Here is a 24,902-nt window from a genome sequence, read left to right as displayed (position 1 = left end):
AAGGTGCACTATACGGGCGTAACTAAGACCCCGCAGGCCGAACACCGCTCCAATCTAGACCACTCTCAAAATGCGCGCCATCACCACCCGAACCGAGTGGCCACAGGTCCTGGGAGCTGGTTGATAAGTGTATTTTCTGTCGTTGAATAGAAATACACCTCACCAAACAAAATTTATAAAACACCTAAACTACCGGCTATATTGACTATAGCGGCAAGTATAGGGATCGTCCCATAGGAATGGATATGCTTGACTATTCAATCTATGCGTTCACAAGCTAGTTCGAACGGAATTTGAGTTTTTGAATTAATCTAATCTAAGCTAGAAATGCAAACAAATAAAGAAACTCTAGAGATTTCGGGAATCGGCTATGGAAATCGAATCAAAGGAAGCACAAGGTCAAGACATTCATGAATATGCAACGACATAGCAAATAGGGGAATGAAAACTAATGACGAACCCGCCACCTCTCGGATAGGGAACGCTAAGCGTCTAACCCACGGAAGAGCTTTCTAGATTAAACTAACTAGCATATAATAGGAACTATCATTCACTTGCACAAATTAGGCTCACAATGTCTTGCCAAACCTAATCATACATTCCAATCTAATCCAATCGAATGGCATTTGCGACTACTACTCAACTAGTCATGGAAATCCTATCACTAAATCACATTTAATCACAACATCAATCATGAATTTCCCCAAAACTTCTCCAAATTCAATCCCAAAGCTTCATCCCTAACCTCTAGACTAAACTACTCAATTAGCATGATTAACATCAACATTAAACTAATATTAATCCTAATCATGAAATTAATTGAATTAATGAAGCTAATTGAAACAAAGAAAATCAGAAAATTCAAACTACAAAAATTGGGGAAAAATCAAGCAAGTTCAAAATATCAAACTAATTCTAGAATTCAAGCATAAAATCTAAGCAAGAACGAAATTAACAAAGCAATTAAAGAATTGAAGAACAAAATCAAAAGAGGAATTAGAATTATACCTTGAAATGAAGAAATTGCATCAAACTTTGAAGAACAAAATGAAGAGCAAAACTCAAAGCAAAGAGAAAAAGAAATCTGAAAATGATGATTGAATTCACTAAGAATTGAAGAATTTGAAGCAATGAATCCTAATCCTAATCTCTAGTCTAAGCCCTAAACTATTTCTAGAGAGAGAATTATAAGCTAAGCCTAAAATTTGAAAATTAGAAATGAATTACGTAAAACTAACTACGCTCAACAATGCTGCGATTTTAGTTTATATAGAAGCAGCCCGCGCTCTTGTTTGGTCGCACAAGAGTGTGTGTTTGGTCGCACAAAACCTGTGCGGTCGAACAAGGAAACACATTCGGTCGCACACCATTTTCAGGACATTCTGTCCAGCCACTCGCCCGCACAGGCTTGACCACTCGATCGCACAGCAAGGGTTCGATCGCACAGAATCCATTCGATCGCACAGACTGCTCATTTCTAGTTCTGCGCTTGCTGCACTGCTTGTATTCTATTGCGCTCTTGCTGCGTGTTCTTGCTGCACTGCTTTGCCTTGTTGTGGCTGTGTAGGGCTGCTGTTAAGGAGCTTTAAGGCTCGTGAAAATAATCTCACAGGGCTGCTGCAAGGGCTCATGAACCGCACACACAAGGCAAGCAAGGTTGCTGCCATACTCGTGCATGAGGCTGCACTTGGTTGTTGGTTGCTTGCTCGTGTACAGCAGCTATGGCTATTGTTGCTATGGCCTGTTGTTGCACAAAGATTCTACGTCGCTGCACAAAGATGCCACATCGCTGCACAATGCAAAGTATCGTATAGCAAACAAGAAAATCGTCAAGCATGTTATTAAAAACCGAAAACATTATTATTAATTCGTTTAACATTTTTGCAAATCGTGAAGCATATAACCCGTCGACAAGCATAATGACACGATATTAACACGTTAATACTCAAAACGAACCTTACGCAATGAGAATGCGCACAAAAGGCATATTTAGAGCAAAAACGACTAAAATATGCGCAAGACGAGAAAATGTAACGATAAATGCAAAAATGCAATAAACGAACTAAAAGAGATAAAACTAAGCGAAAATAATAATAAAATGCTAATAAAATGAACTAAAATCCTAAGCTAAGAGCGACATAAATGTCGCTCATCAAACTCCCCCAAGCTAACCCTTTGCTTGTCCTCAAGCAAAGCTAGAATGAGAAACGGGGAGGAGAATGAGCTTATTTATTAAAAATCAAAATTACGAAAATAAGAACTACAAGAATGCACACTAACTCATTTTCTTAGGAATCACGGTTGCATTCAAGCGCATGCAACAAGCTCTTTGAACCCCACAATCGCTCATGAGGGCGAGTGGGATCTCGCAAGGGTTTCCAAAGAGAAACACCCATAACTCTTCCGAAAATTCGAATCAAGGCAAGACCTAAAATGAAAAACAAACCAAGAAAAAAGAAAGAAAAGAAAAGAAAAAGAAAAGAAAGGAAAGGAAAAGAAAAGAAAGAAAAAGAAAATGAAAAACGAAACTACAAAACTCAAGATAAGGGCCTTTATTATGGAACGAGCACAAAAAGAATGCTAATATTACTAACTAAATAGACGCAAGCACGCTAAACAATGTCCTAAATCGAGTGAAAGATTCAAATGCCAAGCAAAGTGAACTAAGGGTAAGCACTTATCAATTCCCCTACAACCGAGCATACCACGTCAAATCTCTAGATCCTATCCCCCCTTGAGAACAGCGTCTCGAGACACCACGAAGGCGCCGGAAAACAAGATTAGGCTACCCGACATCTTAGCATGACAATCCATTCCATAAACTTGACCAAATCCTCCCTCCACCGACAATGACTCAACTCAAAAGGGTCAAGAGGACTTTTTAGGGTGTAACGTAGGCTAGGGGTAAGGTGTGGAACAAATTTGGTAATTTGGTGCTCATACCTAAAGTGAAGCGCAATAAGAACTCAACTCAAGCAATTTGAACCAAAAACAAACTCATACCACTTATTGGGGCACCCCCAAGCTTATTCAACAACTATCCTAAACTACAACTCTTTTTGAACTTTTCTTGATTTTCTCTTTTTTTGTGTTTCAATTGAAACTTTTCTTAATGCCTTGTTTTTCTCTATTTTTGGCTTTTTCAAAACTTTACTTTGCATCATTTATTCATTATATACAACATACTTCCCAAACTTTGCCATTCATATCAATCAACATTCATTCCTCAACTTTGCATAATCATTCAAAACCATCAAGCATCATAACTCAAGCTTCACTATCACTTCTAAGGGTGAAAACAAAACAAAGGCTATTAGGCTTGTAATGTGCTCATAAGAAATGAAGGGGTAAGGCTCAAATGGCTAGCAAGGGGGTAAATGCAAACAAAAACATATGAGAAAAATTGAAATATAAAGTCCTAAACTAAAAAGAAAAATAGTCACCGAAAGAAATGCCTCTATCGTCCCCTAAAGTAGTTCGGTCGCGGTCTCGGGAAGGAAATAGTCAAATTCGGGAAGTAGGGAAGTCAATGCCAAGGATCCATGCCACTCAATATATGTATATGTGTTTGGGATAATTTGAACATGAACCTCACATGGGAGCAAATACCACTCTCTCCGGTTTCAAGTCACTAGAGAAATCGACACCATCTTACCACAAGCCAAGGGTTCAAGACGCATGCTACCCAAAGTTCAACCAACTTTCTTAACACCTAAATCCTAGATTCGACCCAAGACATTGAAGACCGTGCAACCATCTACCAATTAGGAATAAAAGCATTCTAGCCTACAAGTTCCAATTTTATTTGCCCAAATCAAGAACAATGCCTAAAAATCTAGAAAAGCTTGCCTTGACAAAGATCGAAAAGAGAAAAGAAAGAAAGAGAAAAGAGAAAGAAAATAAGGAAAAGAAAATGAAGTAAAAATAAAAGGGAAATAAAGAAAATATTCGCAAAATCAATGAAACTAATCAAGAAATATGCACAAAATCCAAAATATTCACAAAATCAAGCAATCCATCACATGGAGATCAAAGTAGCAAACAATAGAATCTCCCCCCAAGCTCGAATTAGGCCATGTCCTCAAGGCCTAAAACGAAACTAGGAGGGGCACAGCTACCCATCCAACCAATGCCCCGCAATAAAGATGCCCAACTCAAAGAATGCATGTGAGTTAGAAGGATATTAGCGGTGATGACGTGGGAGCAAGTCCCGCAAAGAACCGTAATAACGAACGAACTCACCAAGAAGAATAGCCGGACATGGCAAAGATGGATGCAAAGATTTCCACATCAAGAAAGCTTGAGCCACAAAAACTTCAAAAATCAAGAAAAATTAGTATACATGGGCCAAATGGCCAACACCCACGGGTTGCCTCCCAAGAAGCGCTCTTTTTACGTCATTAGCTTGACGCTTCTTACCTCTAGTAAGTACCCCGAAAACGATCGCAATAGGTTGTCATATGCAATGGAAAACATATCCAATAGTAACAAGTAGGCAAGAGTCAAATGAGATGCAAGCACAAAGTAGAATGCAACTCTATGCCTACAAGGTGCGGGGAGCCAAAAATAAGAAAAATCAAAATGAAAAATAAAAGAAATACTCCCTTTTTCATGCTCCTTTGGTGAAGGAGAATCATTAGGATCAATGGAGGAAAAGGAATCCTCAAGCGGCGGGAGTTTGGACAAAGAGGGAAAAGAAATGGGAAATGAAGGATAAATATTGAGTTATCTCTTTCGGAATGGGGAATGAGGGAAGGGAGTGGGAACAAGAGATTCACAAACAACTTCACTCACATCACATAAAGCACAAAAATCTCAACATAAGATCCTTCATTCACTTTAAAATCTTTTTGGTTGGCACATTCACTCTTTTCCTCAATTTGAATCGACTTAAGCACTTCAAGGCAAAATGGAGCAAATAGATTTTCATCACCATCATCGATGCACTCACTCAAAGAGGAACGAGTAGGAACAAACTCTCCAATACTCAACTCCTCAATGTCATGCATCATAGGCGGCAATGTAGCCTCAAACTCATCTCTTCTCCATGAAACTTCCTTAATAGATTCTTGCATTAGGTTAGAAAGTCCCAAAAAGCCTTTTACAACTCGTTGGGACATATCCTCAAATAAATTCAAACTAGAATCTATTCTTTGCTCTTCTTGAATTTCAAGATACTTCATGAAATGTAGCATCTCACGCAATGGTTGGGTAGATTCATCTTTCAAAGAGCTTAAGAATTTATCATGGAAATAGAGAAGATCATCAAGCGAAATCGATTCGTCATCTTGAGAAACAAGAGAATTTGCCATTTTTCGGTTTTCGAAGAAAAAGAAAATGAAAAATGAACTAGACTAGCGAACTAGAATGAAGAATCAAACAATGATGTCATTCCCCGGCAACGGCGCCATTTTGATAAGTGTATTTTCTGTCGTTGAATAGAAATACACCTCACCAAACAAAATTTATAAAACACCTAAACTACCGGCTATATTGACTATAGCGGCAAGTATAGGGATCGTCCCATAGGAATGGATATGCTTGACTATTCAATCTATGCGTTCACAAGCTAGTTCGAACGGAATTTGAGTTTTTGAATTAATCTAATCTAAGCTAGAAATGCAAACAAATAAAGAAACTCTAGAGATTTCGGGAATCGGCTATGGAAATCGAATCAAAGGAAGCACAAGGTCAAGACATTCATGAATATGCAACGACATAGCAAATAGGGGAATGAAAACTAATGACGAACCCGCCACCTCTCGGATAGGGAACACTAAGCGTCTAACCCACGGAAGAGCTTTCTAGATTAAACTAACTAGCATATAATAGGAACTATCATTCACTTGCACAAATTAGGCTCACAATGTCTTGCCAAACCTAATCATACATTCCAATCTAATCCAATCGAATAGCATTCGCGACTACTACTCAACTAGTCATGGAAATCCTATCACTAAATCACATTTAATCACAACATCAATCATGAATTTCCCCAAAACTTCTCCAAATTCAATCCCAAAGCTTCATCCCTAACCTCTAGACTAAACTACTCAATTAGCATGATTAACATCAACATTAAACTAATATTAATCCTAATCATGAAACTAATTGAATTAATGAAGCTAATTGAAACAAAGAAAATCAGAAAATTCAAACTACAAAAATTGGGGGGAAATCAAGCGAGTTCAAAATATCAAACTAATTCTAGAATTCAAGCATAAAATCTAAGCAAGAACGAAATTAACAAAGCAATTAAAGAATTGAAGAACAAAATCAAAAGAGGAATTAGAATTATACCTTGAAATGAAGAAATTGCATCAAACTTTGAAGAACAAAATGAAGAGCAAAACTCAAAGCAAAGAGAAAAAGAAATCTGAAAATGATGATTGAATTCACTAAGAATTGAAGAATTTGAAGCAATGAATCCTAATCCTAATCTCTAGTCTAAGCCCTAAACTATTTCTAGAGAGAGAATTATAAGCTAAGCCTAAAATTTGAAAATTTGAAATGAATTACGTAAAACTAACTACGCTCAACAATGCTGCGATTTTAGTTTATATAGAAGCAGCCCGCGCTCTTGTTTGGTCGCACAAGAGTGTGTGTTTGGTCGCACAAAACCTGTGCGGTCGAACAAGGAAACACATTCGGTCGCACACCATTTTCAGGACATTCTGTCCAGCCACTCGCCCGCACAGGCTTGACCACTCGATCGCACAGCAAGGGTTCGATCGCACAGAATCCATTCGATCGCACAGACTGCTCATTTCTAGTTCTGCGCGTGCTGCACTGCTTGTATTCTATTGCGCTCTTGCTGCGTGTTCTTGCTGCACTGCTTTGCCTTGTTGTGGCTGTGTAGGGCTGCTGTTAAGGAGCTTTAAGGCTCGTGAAAATAATCTCACAGGGCTGCTGCAAGGGCTCATGAACCGCACACACAAGGCAAGCAAGGTTGCTGCCATACTCGTGCATGAGGCTGCACTTGGCTGTTGGTTGCTTGCTCGTGTACAGCAGCTATGGCTATTGTTGCTATGGCATGTTGTTGCACAAAGATTCTACGTCGCTGCACAAAGATGCCACATCGCTGCACAATGCAAAGTATCGTATAGCAAACAAGAAAATCGTCAAGCATGTTATTAAAAACCGAAAACATTATTATTAATTCGTTTAACATTTTTGCAAATCGTGAAGCATATAACCCGTCGACAAGCATAATGACACGATATTAACACGTTAATACTCAAAACGAACCTTACGCAATGAGAATGCGCACAAAAGGCATATTTAGAGCAAAAACGACTAAAATATGCGCAAGACGAGAAAATGTAACGATAAATGCAAAAATGCAATAAACGAACTAAAAGAGATAAAACTTAGCGAAAATAATAATAAAATGCTAATAAAATGAACTAAAATCCTAAGCTAAGAGCGACATAAATGTCGCTCATCAAACTCCCCCAAGCTAACCCTTTGCTTGTCCTCAAGCAAAGCTAGAATGAGAAACGGGGAGGAGAATGAGCTTATTTATTAAAAATCAAAATTACGAAAATAAGAACTACAAGAATGCACACTAACTCATTTTCTTAGGAATCACGGTTGCATTCAAGCGCATGCAACAAGCTCTTTGAACCCCACAATCGCTCATGAGGGCGAGTGGGATCTCGCAAGGGTTTCCAAAGAGAAACACCCATAACTCTTCCGAAAATTCGAATCAAGGCAAGACCTAAAATGAAAAACAAACCAAGAAAAAAGAAAGAAAAGAAAAGAAAAAGAAAAGAAAGGAAAGGAAAAGAAAAGAAAGAAAAAGAAAATGAAAAACGAAACTACAAAACTCAAGATAAGGGCCTTTATTATGGAACGAGCACAAAAAGAATGCTAATATTACTAACTAAATAGACGCAAGCACGCTAAACAATGTCCTAAATCGAGTGAAAGATTCAAATGCCAAGCAAAGTGAACTAAGGGTAAGCACTTATCAATTCCCCTACAACCGAGCATACCACGTCAAATCTCTAGATCCTATCCCCCCTTGAGAACAGCGTCTCGAGACACCACGAAGGCGCCGGAAAACAAGATTAGGCTACCCGACATCTTAGCATGACAATCCATTCCATAAACTTGACCAAATCCTCCCTCCACCGACAATGACTCAACTCAAAAGGGTCAAGAGGACTTTTTAGGGTGTAACGTAGGCTAGGGGTAAGGTGTGGAACAAATTTGGTAATTTGGTGCTCATACCTAAAGTGAAGCGCAATAAGAACTCAACTCAAGCAATTTGAACCAAAAACAAACTCATACCACTTATTGGGGCACCCCCAAGCTTATTCAACAACTATCCTAAACTACAACTCTTTTTGAACTTTTCTTGATTTTCTCTTTTTTTGTGTTTCAATTGAAACTTTTCTTAATGCCTTGATTTTCTCTATTTTTGGCTTTTTCAAAACTTTACTTTGCATCATTTATTCATTATATACAACATACTTCCCAAACTTTGCCATTCATATCAATCAACATTCATTCCTCAACTTTGCATAATCATTCAAAACCATCAAGCATCATAACTCAAGCTTCACTATCACTTCTAAGGGTGAAAACAAAACAAAGGCTATTAGGCTTGTAATGTGCTCATAAGAAATGAAGGGGTAAGGCTCAAATGGCTAGCAAGGGGGTAAATGCAAACAAAAACATATGAGAAAAATTGAAATATAAAGTCCTAAACTAAAAAGAAAAATAGTCACCGAAAGAAATGCCTCTATCGTCCCCTAAAGTAGTTCGGTCGCGGTCTCGGGAAGGAAATAGTCAAATTCGGGAAGTAGGGAAGTCAATGCCAAGGATCCATGCCACTCAATATATGTATATGTGTTTGGGATAATTTGAACATGAACCTCACATGGGAGCAAATACCACTCTCTCCGGTTTCAAGTCACTAGAGAAATCGACACCATCTTACCACAAGCCAAGGGTTCAAGACGCATGCTACCCAAAGTTCAACCAACTTTCTTAACACCTAAATCCTAGATTCGACCCAAGACATTGAAGACCGTGCAACCATCTACCAATTAGGAATAAAAGCATTCTAGCCTACAAGTTCCAATTTTATTTGCCCAAATCAAGAACAATGCCTAAAAATCTAGAAAAGCTTGCCTTGACAAAGATCGAAAAGAGAAAAGAAAGAAAGAGAAAAGAGAAAGAAAATAAGGAAAAGAAAATGAAGTAAAAATAAAAGGGAAATAAAGAAAATATTCGCAAAATCAATGAAACTAATCAAGAAATATGCACAAAATCCAAAATATTCACAAAATCAAGCAATCCATCACATGGAGATCAAAGTAGCAAACAATAGAATCTCCCCCCAAGCTCGAATTAGGCCATGTCCTCAAGGCCTAAAACGAAACTAGGAGGGGCACAGCTACCCATCCAACCAATGCCCCGCAATAAAGATGCCCAACTCAAAGAATGCATGTGAGTTAGAAGGATATTAGCGGTGATGACGTGGGAGCAAGTCCCGCAAAGAACCGTAATAACGAACGAACTCACCAAGAAGAATAGCCGGACATGGCAAAGATGGATGCAAAGATTTCCACATCAAGAAAGCTTGAGCCACAAAAACTTCAAAAATCAAGAAAAATTAGTATACATGGGCCAAATGGCCAACACCCACGGGTTGCCTCCCAAGAAGCGCTCTTTTTACGTCATTAGCTTGACGCTTCTTACCTCTAGTAAGTACCCCGAAAACGATCGCAATAGGTTGTCATATGCAATGGAAAACATATCCAATAGTAACAAGTAGGCAAGAGTCAAATGAGATGCAAGCACAAAGTAGAATGCAACTCTATGCCTACAAGGTGCGGGGAGCCAAAAATAAGAAAAATCAAAATGAAAAATAAAAGAAATACTCCCTTTTTCATGCTCCTTTGGTGAAGGAGAATCATTAGGATCAATGGAGGAAAAGGAATCCTCAAGCGGCGGGAGTTTGGACAAAGAGGGAAAAGAAATGGGAAATGAAGGATAAATATTGAGTTATCTCTTTCGGAATGGGGAATGAGGGAAGGGAGTGGGAACAAGAGATTCACAAACAACTTCACTCACATCACATAAAGCACAAAAATCTCAACATAAGATCCTTCATTCACTTTAAAATCTTTTTGGTTGGCACATTCACTCTTTTCCTCAATTTGAATCGACTTAAGCACTTCAAGGCAAAATGGAGCAAATAGATTTTCATCACCATCATCGATGCACTCACTCAAAGAGGAACGAGTAGGAACAAACTCTCCAATACTCAACTCCTCAATGTCATGCATCATAGGCGGCAATGTAGCCTCAAACTCATCTCTTCTCCATGAAACTTCCTTAATAGATTCTTGCATTAGGTTAGAAAGTCCCAAAAAGCCTTTTACAACTCGTTGGGACATATCCTCAAATAAATTCAAACTAGAATCTATTCTTTGCTCTTCTTGAATTTCAAGATACTTCATGAAATGTAGCATCTCACGCAATGGTTGGGTAGATTCATCTTTCAAAGAGCTTAAGAATTTATCATGGAAATAGAGAAGATCATCAAGCGAAATCGATTCGTCATCTTGAGAAACAAGAGAATTTGCCATTTTTCGGTTTTCGAAGAAAAAGAAAATGAAAAATGAACTAGACTAGCGAACTAGAATGAAGAATCAAACAATGATGTCATTCCCCGGCAACGGCGCCATTTTGATAAGTGTATTTTCTGTCGTTGAATAGAAATACACCTCACCAAACAAAATTTATAAAACACCTAAACTACCGGCTATATTGACTATAGCGGCAAGTATAGGGATCGTCCCATAGGAATGGATATGCTTGACTATTCAATCTATGCGTTCACAAGCTAGTTCGAACGGAATTTGAGTTTTTGAATTAATCTAATCTAAGCTAGAAATGCAAACAAATAAAGAAACTCTAGAGATTTCGGGAATCGGCTATGGAAATCGAATCAAAGGAAGCACAAGGTCAAGACATTCATGAATATGCAACGACATAGCAAATAGGGGAATGAAAACTAATGACGAACCCGCCACCTCTCGGATAGGGAACACTAAGCGTCTAACCCACGGAAGAGCTTTCTAGATTAAACTAACTAGCATATAATAGGAACTATCATTCACTTGCACAAATTAGGCTCACAATGTCTTGCCAAACCTAATCATACATTCCAATCTAATCCAATCGAATAGCATTCGCGACTACTACTCAACTAGTCATGGAAATCCTATCACTAAATCACATTTAATCACAACATCAATCATGAATTTCCCCAAAACTTCTCCAAATTCAATCCCAAAGCTTCATCCCTAACCTCTAGACTAAACTACTCAATTAGCATGATTAACATCAACATTAAACTAATATTAATCCTAATCATGAAACTAATTGAATTAATGAAGCTAATTGAAACAAAGAAAATCAGAAAATTCAAACTACAAAAATTGGGGGGAAATCAAGCGAGTTCAAAATATCAAACTAATTCTAGAATTCAAGCATAAAATCTAAGCAAGAACGAAATTAACAAAGCAATTAAAGAATTGAAGAACAAAATCAAAAGAGGAATTAGAATTATACCTTGAAATGAAGAAATTGCATCAAACTTTGAAGAACAAAATGAAGAGCAAAACTCAAAGCAAAGAGAAAAAGAAATCTGAAAATGATGATTGAATTCACTAAGAATTGAAGAATTTGAAGCAATGAATCCTAATCCTGATCTCTAGTCTAAGCCCTAAACTATTTCTAGAGAGAGAATTATAAGCTAAGCCTAAAATTTGAAAATTAGAAATGAATTACTTAAAACTAACTACGCTCAACAATGCTGCGATTTTAGTTTATATAGAAGCAGCCCGCGCTCTTGTTTGGTCGCACAAGAGTGTGTGTTTGGTCGCACAAAACCTGTGCGGTCGAACAAGGAAACACATTCGGTCGCACACCATTTTCAGGACATTCTGTCCAGCCACTCGCCCGCACAGGCTTGACCACTCGATCGCACAGCAAGGATTCGATCGCACAGAATCCATTCGATCGCACAGACTGCTCATTTCTAGTTCTGCGCGTGCTGCACTGCTTGTATTCTGCTGCGCTCTTGCTGCGTGTTCTTGCTGAACTGCTTTGCCTTTTTGTGGCTGTGTAGGGCTTCTGTTAAGGAGCTTTAAGGCTAGTGAAAATAATCTCACAGGGCTGCTGCAAGGGCTCATGAACTGCACACACAAGGCAAGCAAGGTTGCTGCCATACTCGTGCATGAGGCTGCACTTGGCTGTTGGTTGCTTGCTCGTGTACAGCAGCTATGGTTGTTGTTGCAATGGCCTGTTGTTGCACAAAGATTCTACGTCGCTGCACAAAGATGCCACGTCGCTGCACAATGCAAAGTATCGTATAGCAAACAAGAAAATCGTCAAGCATGTTATTAAAAATCGAAAACATTATTATTAATTCGTTTAACATTTTTGCAAATCGTGAAGCATATAACTCGTCGACAAGCATAATGACACGATATTAACACGTTAATACTCAAAACGAACCTTACGCAATGAGAATGCGCACAAAAGGCATATTTAGAGCAAAAACGACTAAAATATGCGCAAGACGAGAAAATGTAACGATAAATGCAAAAATGCAATAAACGAACTAAAAGAGATAAAACTAAGCGAAAATAATAATAAAATGCTAATAAAATGAACTAAAATCCTAAGCTAAGAGCGACATAAATGTCGCTCATCACTGGTCGATGCCCTTGGATCCGCAAACTGGGAGAATCCATGGCCCTACCCATGGCACATGCCAGGCCACAACTGCAGCTGCGGCTGAGTCTTCCCCTCGCCAAAGAGTCGCTGCTGGAGTACAGACCCTGTCCGACCCGACCCGTCAGCCGCCTGCTGATCTGAGTGGCTCCGCCTGGCTGCACTTCGCCGTCGTGCAGGCCTCTGGCTGACCTCAGCATCGGATCAACGATGTCGTGGCGACCTCGAAACATCGTGACCGCCCTCGATGGAAGTACAGTCCCTCCGGGGAGTCCATCTAAGCTCTTGGGGCTGGGGCTGCCTCGACCCAATCTGCAAAACAAGGATTAGCAAATAAGCACATAAGGAATAAAGTTGAAGCTAAGATCAAGTTCAGGCACACTTCCTGAATCATGGTTGGATCGCGACACGAGAGGGTACCGAGTCTTAATCAATGCCGCCTTCACCCGGTTGACTATCCTCACCAGCCTATTGGCCACGTTGACTAGGGGCTATAAGACAAATAAACAAATGTTAGTAGCATGATAACCAGAAAGAAAAAATCACATAACTACTAAATGAAAAAATATATATCGGACGGGCATCTGCCGGATGCAAGACATGGATCTCCTCCACCTCAAGTACATCGGGCTTGATCTCGATGATCCTCGGGCCGCTCTCGCCAATATATGAGATATGGTCATCCGGTGGCAGCCAACCACCGGGGTAAGTCCACTCAGGTTGTACATGCAAAACAAATTAGCAAACATGACCTATACATAAGAGGCGCATCTAAAAATAGAATGCATACCTCAATCACCGGTGGCAACAAAATCTTGGCCCGCATGAACTTCTCATAAACGGCGCCAGCAAACACCATGGCCTCAATCTCTATGCCATATTGGGCGCCCTCCCACCAACTACTAGGAATGCTCTACGGGTGGAGAATGGTGATTGGGGGCGTCTTCGGCACCATGAAACACCTAGAATCCTCATGGTTACTCGCTCCCCGAGATACCACGTTGGAACCCTCAAGCCAAAGAACAAAACCCGCCGGCAGCTCCATGAGTGGCTCATCTATATGTCATCGACGGTAGCTCGAAATCGATCCAAAAGAGACCAGACCACCTGTTTGTGCATAATGCGCGTAGTCAAAACTTTCACATACAACAAAAGGAAAAAAATCAAGTAAGCAAACGATACTTACCGAAGTAGGGGTCGTCGTCCTGATGAGTTCCCGCACCGCGGAGATCCTAGGACGCCCGCTCAACTCCCCTGTTGTACCCCAGCGGCCACCCACTGGATATCCCGCGTCTCTCCACCCACTCGTAGGAGCAAGAAAAGGCAGGTACTCGAAAGCCCATAACTACAAATATATGCACACTCAGCTTAGACAAAAGGTAAAGTTTACAAAAGTAGCATCCCTAAACATCTAAGAGGCACATACCTCAATGAGTTGCGACACGCCGCTCATCGAGATGGGAGTCATGTTGGTCCCACCCGAATCATCTATCACCCTAACGGTCCGACTCATATGGTCAATCAGGTTTGCATAAGCTGGCTCACCCCAACAGTACGAACCCAAGTTAGTCACATCAACAAATAGAGGAATGAGCCAAGGATCGAACCTCCCAGACCGGTTCGACCGAAGCGTCGAAAACAATATCTGTAAATAGAAAATACGGGCACACTTGACCGCCAACCGAGGATCCTCGGGGTCGATTCCCTTCAATAAGATGAATGATAAGTTTGAGTAAGGGAACCCCTTCTCCTTATAACTCGACATTTGCCCTGCTTGCCACGGGCCAACGAGATCCTCCACCACTCCCACGGCAGGTAACGAGCCATCTCTAGGAAGAGAGATCGGAGTCCCAGAAAAAGGAAGACCGACCAGGGCGGTAAAGTCCTCCGGGATGACCGTCATCCCACCCCACGAAAAATGAAAGGTGTTAGTGGTATCCAACCACCACTCCAAAAGGCTGCGTAAAAACTTTTGTGATGCATTCGGACGCATCACCTCCCCCATGGTAAGTACCACTGGATATAAAGAACTGTCTATCACCTCCGCCAAGGTATCTCGATCCAGAGAATCAATCAGATCAATGATCACCGAGCCACCATAAACTTGGCAGTAATCATCGGAGTCAACCACGCCCTCTCTCACCCGGGATACCACGTGGTGCTCCAGGTCATAATGGAGGTCCTGCCCTTCAAATCGCATGGGACCTTCCCAAAGAGGCTCAGCAGCTACCTCCTCATCCTCCCGCACTCCTGCTGTAGAGGAAGTGGAGCCTCGGAGAACTGACCGCCGCGAAGTGGATCGTCTCGGCGCACGTGTCTGGCCAGGGCGCGCGCCGGTGGACTCCCGTATCAATGGACGTGTCACCCGCTTCTCCTGGGACCCTGGCTGTACATAGTGGCTCGAAGTGTCCCCCTCACCCCCTGAGGTTGTGCTCATCCGACATACTATTTCAACAATAAAACATAAATATTAAGGCATAATAACCTGACCAAACGGATAACACCTATTATTCTGGTTCAAAGCACATTTTGCTGCAATGGAGTCAAACAATCTTTGTTCCCTAAAGTGTGGACATGCTACTACGTTCAAAATGGTAGTATACTCATATATGCAAGTTTCACCCCAACTACTCCAAAATCAAAATTCATGCATTTTCTATCACTCGTAGACTATGTATAATGCCTACAACAATCCAATAGTATCTACATTACATCCCAAGTATCAATTCGTAGGTACACTTGGAGGGTAATTCAAACAAGACAAAAAATCAATGGAAATTGATATACTTGTAGAAAATAACATGCACAGACACTTAAACATGTTATAAACATCAAATTCGAGAAACCAATTGCAAAGAATCAGGTCAAAATTAACCCCAAAATTAATTTGAGCATAAATTTCATACGAAGTCTTACTCAAAAACTAAACCAAAAGTCAAGAAAGTTCGAAACCACTTACATGAATGTGGTTTGGGATTACTTGTGAATAAATTTGGTGAAGAAATCAGCAAGAATCGAGCAAAAATCAGCAAGAATTAGTGAGAGAGAGCTCGGAAAAATGGAGGAGAGGAAGCAACAAAGTGACGAAGAGATTCTGGTTTCCACGATCTAAAAGAGGCGCGGCGCAAGAGATCTCTTGCGCCCGTACCTAAGCGCGAAATTTTTCTTGCGCCCAAGCAGTACAGTGCAAAAGTTTTTTTCTTGCGCACAATAAGTACTCTGACAGATTCCTTCAGGGCCACTTAGCCTACGCCCAACTGCAAATCAACCGTTATACTTTACAATTTCCTTCCCGCGGAAAATAAACGGTTTTTTCAATTATTATTTTTAATAATAAATGTCGTGGGCCCACCAACAGGCCACAATCCCTCGGGAAATGATCTGATCCACTAACCGATCACGATTCCAATCATTTATTTTTATTAGTCTTGCTAATTTCCGAAAAACAATTAATATTGTTAAATTATTTCTAAAAAATTTAAGTTTTTTTTAAAAAAAAAGACAAGGGTCAAACTCAAGTTCCCGTTTCCTAAAGAAAGTAAGTGTTAAGTTTTCGAAAGTTAAAATTAGAAGTTTAAAAAATTTCAAGTTTTCCGCTTCTAAAAAGCGAGAGACAAGTTTTCCGCTTCTAAAAAGCGAGAGTCAAGTTTTCCGCTACTAAAAAGCAAATCAAAATCAATTTCTGTTTCTTAAAAAACGAGAGTTTCCGCTTCTAAAAAGAGAGAGTTAAAAGCCGAGTTTCCCATTTTCTCTTAAAAAAAAGTAGAGTGACATTTTCCGCTTTCTTTCTCAAAAATCAGGACAGTCAAGTGAAGTTTTCCCCTTTCTTCCCCAAAAAGCAGGACTGATAAGTTTTTAACCTATGAATTCTAATCAAGTTTACATATCTGTTTTCGAAAAGCTCTGTCCCTATTCGAACACCTCCATTGACATCGTGAGGAGGTGAAAGCTCAAAACAAACGGATCTCCAATGACTCGTGAGGAGAAATGTTGACATTCCTAGTGATGAACCTTAAGTTAAATGTTATCACTCGGGGGTTCGTGAGACCCTCGCACCCGAATCGTTAGACACACTCCGTCAATAAATACTTTGATGTTCGTCTTAATCACACTAAATCAAAGTGGGGGCTAACTGTAGACGCCTACAATTGGCCTCTGGCTAGAAGCGATAAGTTCAATGATGAAATAAAACATCCACTTGACAAACGTATTCCTAATCCAACAACGAATAAGACTGACTGAGTCATTTACCTAAACCCATGTTTCTATTTATAATACTGCTATTTATAGTAGTTGTTGTCCTGAGTATCTACTAAAAATAGTAAACCATCCAAGATAGATTTACATCAGGGAATTTTAGTTGCTCTCCAATTAAATCCCTAAAAGAGATTGAAAAGCTTAAAATAATTTTAGTTGCATTCCAATTAAATTCCTAAGATTAAGAAGATTTTTTGTGGGAAATATCTCGTAAATAAGGATTGTAAGCATAAAAGAGGTCTAATCCGGAACAAAACCGAATTAAACTGATTAAAGTGGATAAAACGCGTGGAAAACAGATCGTGGGCAAGAAGTTTCTTGCGCACAGGGCCCAACACAAATCGTCATTCGCGCCCAAATCCACGCGCAAATAATATCTCACATACCTGCTTGAGTCCAAATCCAAAACAAACTCTGAAGGACATCTGGCGCACAGACTTGTGCGCGAGAAATACTTCGCAGACCAATAATGTGCGCAAGAATTTTCTTGCGCACATGAGCTTTTCAGTTGTTCTCCAACTCTGATTATTTCTATCTTCCACGACACTATTTTCCTATAAATAGAGTCGTAATCAGCCGAGTAAAGGGCACCAAACCAAAATCTCATACTATCCACAAGTTATAAGCCTAAGCCTCAGTTCTCTATATGTCCTTATTATCGTCCCGTACACTCTATATACTCCGTAGTTACACAGTATTAACTCTTGTTAAGCGAAACTCTGCCCATGTAAGCACTTTAACTAGGCCTGGATCCTGCCCAAGAGTCTAGTCAAGTCAAGGAAAGTACGTTCCATAAAAGTAAAGCGAGTAAAGTCTAAGTGGTTAGTTTCTGAGAGCCGCAATATAGCCAAAACTATATTGTAAAGTGCTTTAATATGTGTATTGCTTTAATCACGACTATAAATCTATCAAACTTAATCGAATTATTTATCACGCATAATAAGATATTATTTGGACAATCCGGATTATTGTTAGGGACCTTAAATCAATATGAATCATTCTCTTGACGTTTGTTAGTGAATATTTGTTAATTAAAAACAATACAGATTAGTAATGTAGTATAACGCATGTCCCGCCTTCGTTACATTGAACTAGTAAGGACCGCTTCGTGGGCTAATACGTGGCACTCCACGTATTAGTTAATGCTCCATGAACCCTCAATCTCTACTCCGCTGGATGTATGTTAAGCGATCTCCAAACCAGGGATCACAAGGAAACCTACGACCGTTGTGGTCAAATACGTTAGCCTGGGCTATCAAGGTTTTACTTCCGTATCACAATAACTGGATTTTGTCAGTTTTCCTCATTGTCGTTGAAAACTAAATGGCAACTCCCAAGACTACTAAAAAAAAGCTAACGTCCACAGTGAGTCCCGTTTTACTTAATATTGTTTGCCACACATCCGCGAGGGAAGAGAACGAAAGAGGCCCTAAAACCGGGTTTTTTCCGATGCCCTCACAGTGGCAACTCAGCTGGATAGTAGTAGATCAGTTGTGGAAAGTAATGTGAATTAATGAAGAGACACACATGTTTTAGAATGCCTTTTTATGTAATGTATAAAATTATCAAAATGTCGCCTATAAAAACATCGCTGGTCTGAAAAGAAACATGACAGAAAAATTGATGGTAAACAGAATGTAAAAGCATTTTATGAATTTTTAAGCAGATGATATTTCAAGATTCTCAAATTGTCATGGGATTGCCTTAACAGTAGTACATACACTCTCATCATAATAAACATACTGGAAATGATAGCGGGTCTAGTTATAGAAATCATCGTTAATAGATCACAGTACAACATTCGACAGGGCATGAAATTAAACATAAGACTACCTTTGGCAAAAATGTACAAGATACAGAGAAACTCAACTTTCAAACAAAAATGGATCTTGTCTGGTAGACTTTAAATTATTGATAGTAAAATATTGCAGAAAAAAGAGTGTAAATGTTAGGTTTCAAAATGTAAGAAAGACTTGTTAACACCAACCACGATTCTTGAAAAAGTCATGCGTTCTCTTCCTCATGCGAGTAAAGACAATGATAGCACAGGTAAGAAGCCAGGGAGGGATTCTCCAACCCTTCATGTTAAATTTTTCTGCCCAGGCTGGTGATTCAGTCACCACAATAGCTATTAAGATTGTTAAAAGGGCCACACCAACGATGATCCTCGTAACAGGATTGATCAAGGAGTCCTACAAATAAAACCACCACCATAACAGGATAAGTCAACAGCCAAAAATACATAAATCAATTCCCAAGACAATTGCTCCATAACTTCACAACATATACTCCGTACTAGACATTATCTTCTTACTTTTTAATATTAGTATTTTTAGTACCTGTAGTAATTTTCATTTTCTTTCTGTTGAAGGAAATATTAATTTTCGCTTTTATGCTAACCATACACTACTTAAAAATAAGGGGCCATTTGGTACGGGGTATTCAGGAAAAGGAAAGACCGAAAGAGAATGAACATGGATAATTCCCTTTGTTGTTTTGTAATGTCATTTTTATCATTACTTTTACCCCATCCAAATACCCAAGCTCCTTTACATTGATTCCCCACACCCCCATGGCATTTCCATTCCTTTTCCCACACATCAACACACCCACCAGGGCCACCAGCATGACAGCACCTCCTCACCACCGCTTCACCATACTGCCACCCTCATCAGAACCACCCACCACCACGACTCTCAGCAGCATCGTCGTTGCCGCCTACCACCAATACCCATAACGAATCGCCCATCAAACCTTCTCTGCAACCACCCGAAACACAAACCTCCACCTACTAAATCCCAACCCCTCCCACCTGAAAACCCATCTCCACTCAAGAAACCCCAATCTTCCCACCTGAGCAACACCAACTCAGAAGTAGCAGCCCCACCCAAAAATCAACTCTTGTCCACCCGAAAACCCACTACCAATCCTGAAAAACCACCGGCCACCTATCTAAATAAATCCCAACCATTCACACTAACCAAACCACCACCATAACCACCACCACCACCCCCCCCCCCCCAACCGTAAAAAATAGAAAACAAAATTAAGAACAAAAATAGAAATATACCTATTTTAATATCATCGATTATAGCTGTATATGGTTAATTTCGACTATGAAACTCCACATATGGAGTTTTATGGTCGAATTTGACAAGACCATTAAAACCTCAAATTTTAATCTTTTATAAATGGTGGCGGTGAAACAATAAGGAAGAGAAAGAAGGGAGCGACGGCACGGCGGGAACAATGTGGAGGGCGGCACCATGAGATTGAGGGAGAATGTGGTTGGCAATGATAAGAAGAAGAGGAGAGCTTGGGTGACTAAATAACACCAAAAAACACCTACATAAAAGGGAATTACTTTCCTTTCCCTCCCTGTCTCTTTCTAGATTTCATTCACCTCATGCGAACCAAACGCCCTCTAAATATACAGTTTCTCTAACTACGCTTTTCATTTACACTTTTCTTGTAGAAAAAGAAATCCTTATTTGTGCTGTGAAAATAAACTCTCCTTGTAGAATCAAAGCTCAGTTCCAATGAGCGGAATGATGTAGATGGTGTGGTTGTTGCAACCTAATACTGCAAGTCTGCAACACATAAGCACAAAAACTTTTACAATGTAGTTGCAATGCAGTGGCATTGGCTCATCGCAGAGATTGAACTTCCTACACTCTAGTAATATTCTTTGACTATCTAGGCTTCTATACCCTAACTAAATGGGGTTATTTCACTTCATGTTCTCATTGTCTCTTTAAAAAACTTTCTTCTATTACAAAATAAAGTTCCTCTCTTTTTCTAAATTTATGGTTATCTTCTAGGCATTGGTAAAAGTAAAATAGATGCTCACCCTAATCCTCTCGATAAAATGTTGAAAATAGATGATGACTCTTCATCAGAAGTGAAAGCATGTATTCTTCTTCTGCCAAAACCATGATGGAGAAGATGATTTGTTTTTGAATGTGTCCTTATCTGTTCACTTATCACCAAATTGGTTCTGCCACTCCATCACAAAATATTAGTTCAACTAAGAGCTATGGGACTCTTGGACATTCCATTTAGGTTAAAAAAAGGATTAAAATGAGGTTCTGACTCATTAAACTCATAACTCCAAGTTCAAGAAAATCATACTCCTGGCTTATACAGGGTTTCGGAACAATAATTGTGGAAGACTAATCAGCTCTCAGATTCATTTTTCCAAAAGTACTACCCAGTACATCTGACGGACCCCAGAAAAGAGTGCAGTTAGCAACCAATTTACAAGGGTAAATAGGGGAAGTAGCCTGCATTTTACTTTTTCTTCTATATAATTCACCAAGAATATAGTCCACATCTCACCTTACACTGTTTGGAAGCTGAAATAGCGGGCAAAAAGATAATGGAAGGAGACAATTCAACTTCACTACTCGGCCAAGGGGAGATGCCAGAAAGTTTTAAAGTGACACTACTCATCTAAGATCCCGTCATAAAAAAAGGGTTTCAAAATGTTAGAGCATCGCCTCTCTTTCCTTCCCTTTCTTCTCCCTTTCCATACAAAAACATGTGCTGACTACCTCCACGAAACATAAAAACAAACAGAAGTAGTGGCGTTTACATCAGTAAAAACAGGCTTAACCCCCAAGGAACCAAGTCGGCAAAGTAAGTTCGTTTCATGCTAAAAGCCTTCACTTTAGCCTAAATGCTATGGTACCAGAGGTCCACGTCTAGTAAAGGTTTGTTCTCTCATTCCATGTCTTATCTTAAACCCAAAATCTGGAATTCTAGTACATCAACAGTTTAAATGCATTTAACAATTTGTACAAACTGACAGTGGCTCAAATTCAGGCGACGGTGGAACAAAAGACGAAACACAAAACAGGACACATGATCGATACCCATCCGAATCATTCATTTTATTTACTCCGTACTTTATGCAGCTATAGTTCCCTAAGGCGAAGAAAGCATTATGTCCTATCAGACTAACGCCAAAGACATCATTCTTCAACACTAAAAATTAAATGTTTCACTCTTTCAATTACTGTCCTTATCCAACATACATAATTAGAAATCCATCTCTTCTAAGAAACACACTACACCTTGTTCATGTTGCTATAATTCTCAAGTTGCCAAAGTCCTTAAGGGGGTGTTTGGTTCAACCATTTTCGGAATCAGGTATGGGGTTGGAATCAACCAAACCCATACTTTATGTTTGGATCAAGATCTTTTTAGATTTGATACCTGAGGGGTCCACCCTCCAAACCCTCAAGTTCTCAAGTTATCGGTTTCTCATACCTTTGGGGGAGGTGGGTATCAGCCATACCCATGGACTTGGAATCAGCTTTATTTTTTAAAAAAGAACATTAAAATTCAAAAGAAATCTCAATACCCATCGTAATAAACCTACTGCAATTACCCAAAGATTGTTGGAATGTTGGCTCTTCCTCCCCTTTCATTAACAATGGAAACCATCGTGGGCAAAGAAAAAAGAAAAAAAAAATCATGCTTTAAGTTTCAAGCATCAACAATTATTAACTTAGACCATAAATTATGTTTTTGGGCATTAAAGTTTCATATATGAAACTCTTAATGGAGAAATTAGACAATCTATACTAATATATTAAAAGGCGTTTTGAAGAACGTATACGTGTCACGTAGACCTCTCCTTATTACGTCACGTCACCCCTAATTAGCATCATGACATGTCATTACAACCAAAAAACATCTACTAAGGATCGAACACAAGACCTCTTTGTTAAAAGTTACACTTCTTACCATCTTAACCAACTACAACTTATGTAATATCTTTCCATATAAGCAAATATATTCTTTTTACAATAAACAATACATTGAATAAAAGTGAATGCAAAAAAGGGAATGATTATTTAATTTATAAATAAATGTACAGTTATTACTTTGAAGAAAAGGATCCGGCTTTGTTTAGATTTTTGGATGTGGGGTTTTAGACCTGGGAGGTTGTTGATCGGCCACTAATCTTATGTCACCACCGTAATTTGATGATGACACCATCTCTACGTGCACATAATTAAAAAAAACCCGAATAAAAGTCAAAACCCGGGGCAACGCCCGGGCTTCACACTAGTTTAAGGTTAAAATGAAGTCTAGATGGTGGTTGTGGCAGGCCGGTTGATGATGAGAGCAGTAATTGGGTAAGCTAACCATGGGTGGAGAGGCTAACAATTTTTGTGGAATAAGGCAGAGTTGGATGGAGGTGGAGCAGTTGCCGTTGCAGATGGGGAGACCGAAAACAAAAAAATAAATTAATTGAATTTTGAAGAAAATTGAGTATTTTGTAAGATTTTATTTTATGAACCAAACACTTGGTTTCAAGTATTGGTTTCAAATTGAGTATTTTGTAAGATTTTATTTTATGAACCAAACACGTGGTTTCAAGTATTGGTTTGCAGGTATCAATCGTTCTAAACCTATGGGTTTGATATCTAACCCCATACCTGATTCCAACGTTGAACCAAACGCCCCCTAAATTAACCCGATCCTCTAATGAAACAAGTTGCAAAGACATCAGAGCGATGTACGAGTTCCCAACAAAGTAGACAAAAAAAATAAAGCAATTAGAAATCCATTCCACTACCACATAAATCCTCATGATCACCAAAATCATCTATCAAAAGAAAGCCAAAACGAATGCATTCCCTTGCATCAAATGACCTGTAAATACAAATACACAATAACCAAACTAATGAACAAGGACAAAATCAAGGTGGTCCACACGTGATCACTAGAGTTTTTTTTTTACTAGACTAGATTTCATAAAGAAATCTGAGCAAATTCAAACCCTAATAACAAAATCACAACGACACGAAAATAAACCCAGAAAAATCAAATCCAATCATAAAGCTACTGATTACTAGAATTCCCAAAAATAGAAGCAATGTAAGCTAATTCAAACCCTAATAACAAAATCCCATAAACCCCTACAAAAGAACTCAAATCACACAACTAATGATCACTAGAATTCCCAAAACTAGAAGCAATCTAAACTAATTAAAACCCTATTAACAAAATCCAAAAATCCAAAAAACCCACAAAAACAAAACAAAATTATACAACAAATGATCAGAAGAATTCCCAAAACTAAAAGCAATAGAAACCCAAAAGGATAAAATGAATAAAACCTTGGGTTCGCCATCGATGCAAATAACAGAACCATCCTTATATGGAAGAAAAGATCGGCCAGTCTTAGGATGAAATCGAATAGGAACAGCACGACCACCATCATTAGGATTAAAAGCGTATATACTCTTAAATCCGTACTCCTCCAGTATATCTCGAACTTCTAGCTGGTCTTGATCCCAACCACCAAGGCTTGATTTTGACACCGCGATCGGACCCTTTCCTTGCCGATAAACATGGAGCTCTATCTCCGGCACCTTTGTTCGCACCGATCTCCGGTTTTGTTGGGTTGATGTTTCTTCTTCAATTGTTGTTGTTGTAGGGGTGATTTCATGTAGTTCTGTGGTTGTGGAGTTGGGTTTTGGATTGAGAAGAGGAATGGTTTCATCGGACTCAATTGCTGATTGACCTTCTCTTTCTCCCTCCTCCACCATTGATTACCGTTTATGAACCTTGCGCACGGCCTCACGGGGGAGATGGGTGTGTTTGGAGAGAAAGAACTCGATTACGAAAAGGAAAGTCATTCGATTTATTTTTTTACATATATTTTTTTTAAGGAAATTTGGCCAAATACAACCAATAAAGTTCAAAATATGGTTTATACACCCCGGGTGCATAATGCTAACTGTGCACCCTGTTTTATAGAGAACATATAGTTCAAATACAAAGAATATATTGTTCATACCCAAAGAACATATAGCCAATGAACATATAGTTCAAATCCATAGAACATATACTTTAAATATTTCACTAGT

General features: G+C 39.2%; 1 protein-coding gene across 1 annotated transcript; it reads right to left on the bottom strand.

Moving 5' to 3' along the window:
• Positions 1–18,756: 18,756 nt before the first annotated feature.
• Positions 18,757–24,662, bottom strand: LOC110788075 (uncharacterized). The gene is made up of 2 exons (XM_021992717.2): positions 24,150–24,662; positions 18,757–19,208 (listed from the first exon to the last, which is right to left on the bottom strand). The coding sequence occupies exons 1-2, from the start codon at positions 24,579–24,581 to the stop codon at positions 18,993–18,995; spliced, it is 648 nt and encodes a 215-aa protein (XP_021848409.2). The 5' UTR covers positions 24,582–24,662; the 3' UTR covers positions 18,757–18,992.
• Between the last annotated feature and the right edge of the window lie 240 nt (positions 24,663–24,902).

Source organism: Spinacia oleracea, chromosome 6 (genome assembly GCF_020520425.1).
Source record: "Spinacia oleracea cultivar Varoflay chromosome 6, BTI_SOV_V1, whole genome shotgun sequence".
In the NCBI taxonomy this organism is placed as follows: Eukaryota; Viridiplantae; Streptophyta; class Magnoliopsida; order Caryophyllales; family Amaranthaceae; genus Spinacia; species Spinacia oleracea.
The sequence above is the reverse complement of the archived record's forward strand: the minus strand, read 5'-3'. Positions and strand labels throughout refer to the sequence as shown.

Excerpts from the sequence above, each read along its gene's own strand:
- LOC110788075 (XM_021992717.2), bottom strand. The coding sequence starts at position 24,581 with ATGGTGGAGGAGGGAGAAAGAGAAGGTCAATCAGCAATTGAGTCCGAT. Across the intron at positions 19,209-24,149 it reads GCATCGATGGCGAACCCAAG|GACTCCTTGATCAATCCTGT; the intron begins GTTTTATTCATT and ends TTTTATTTGTAG.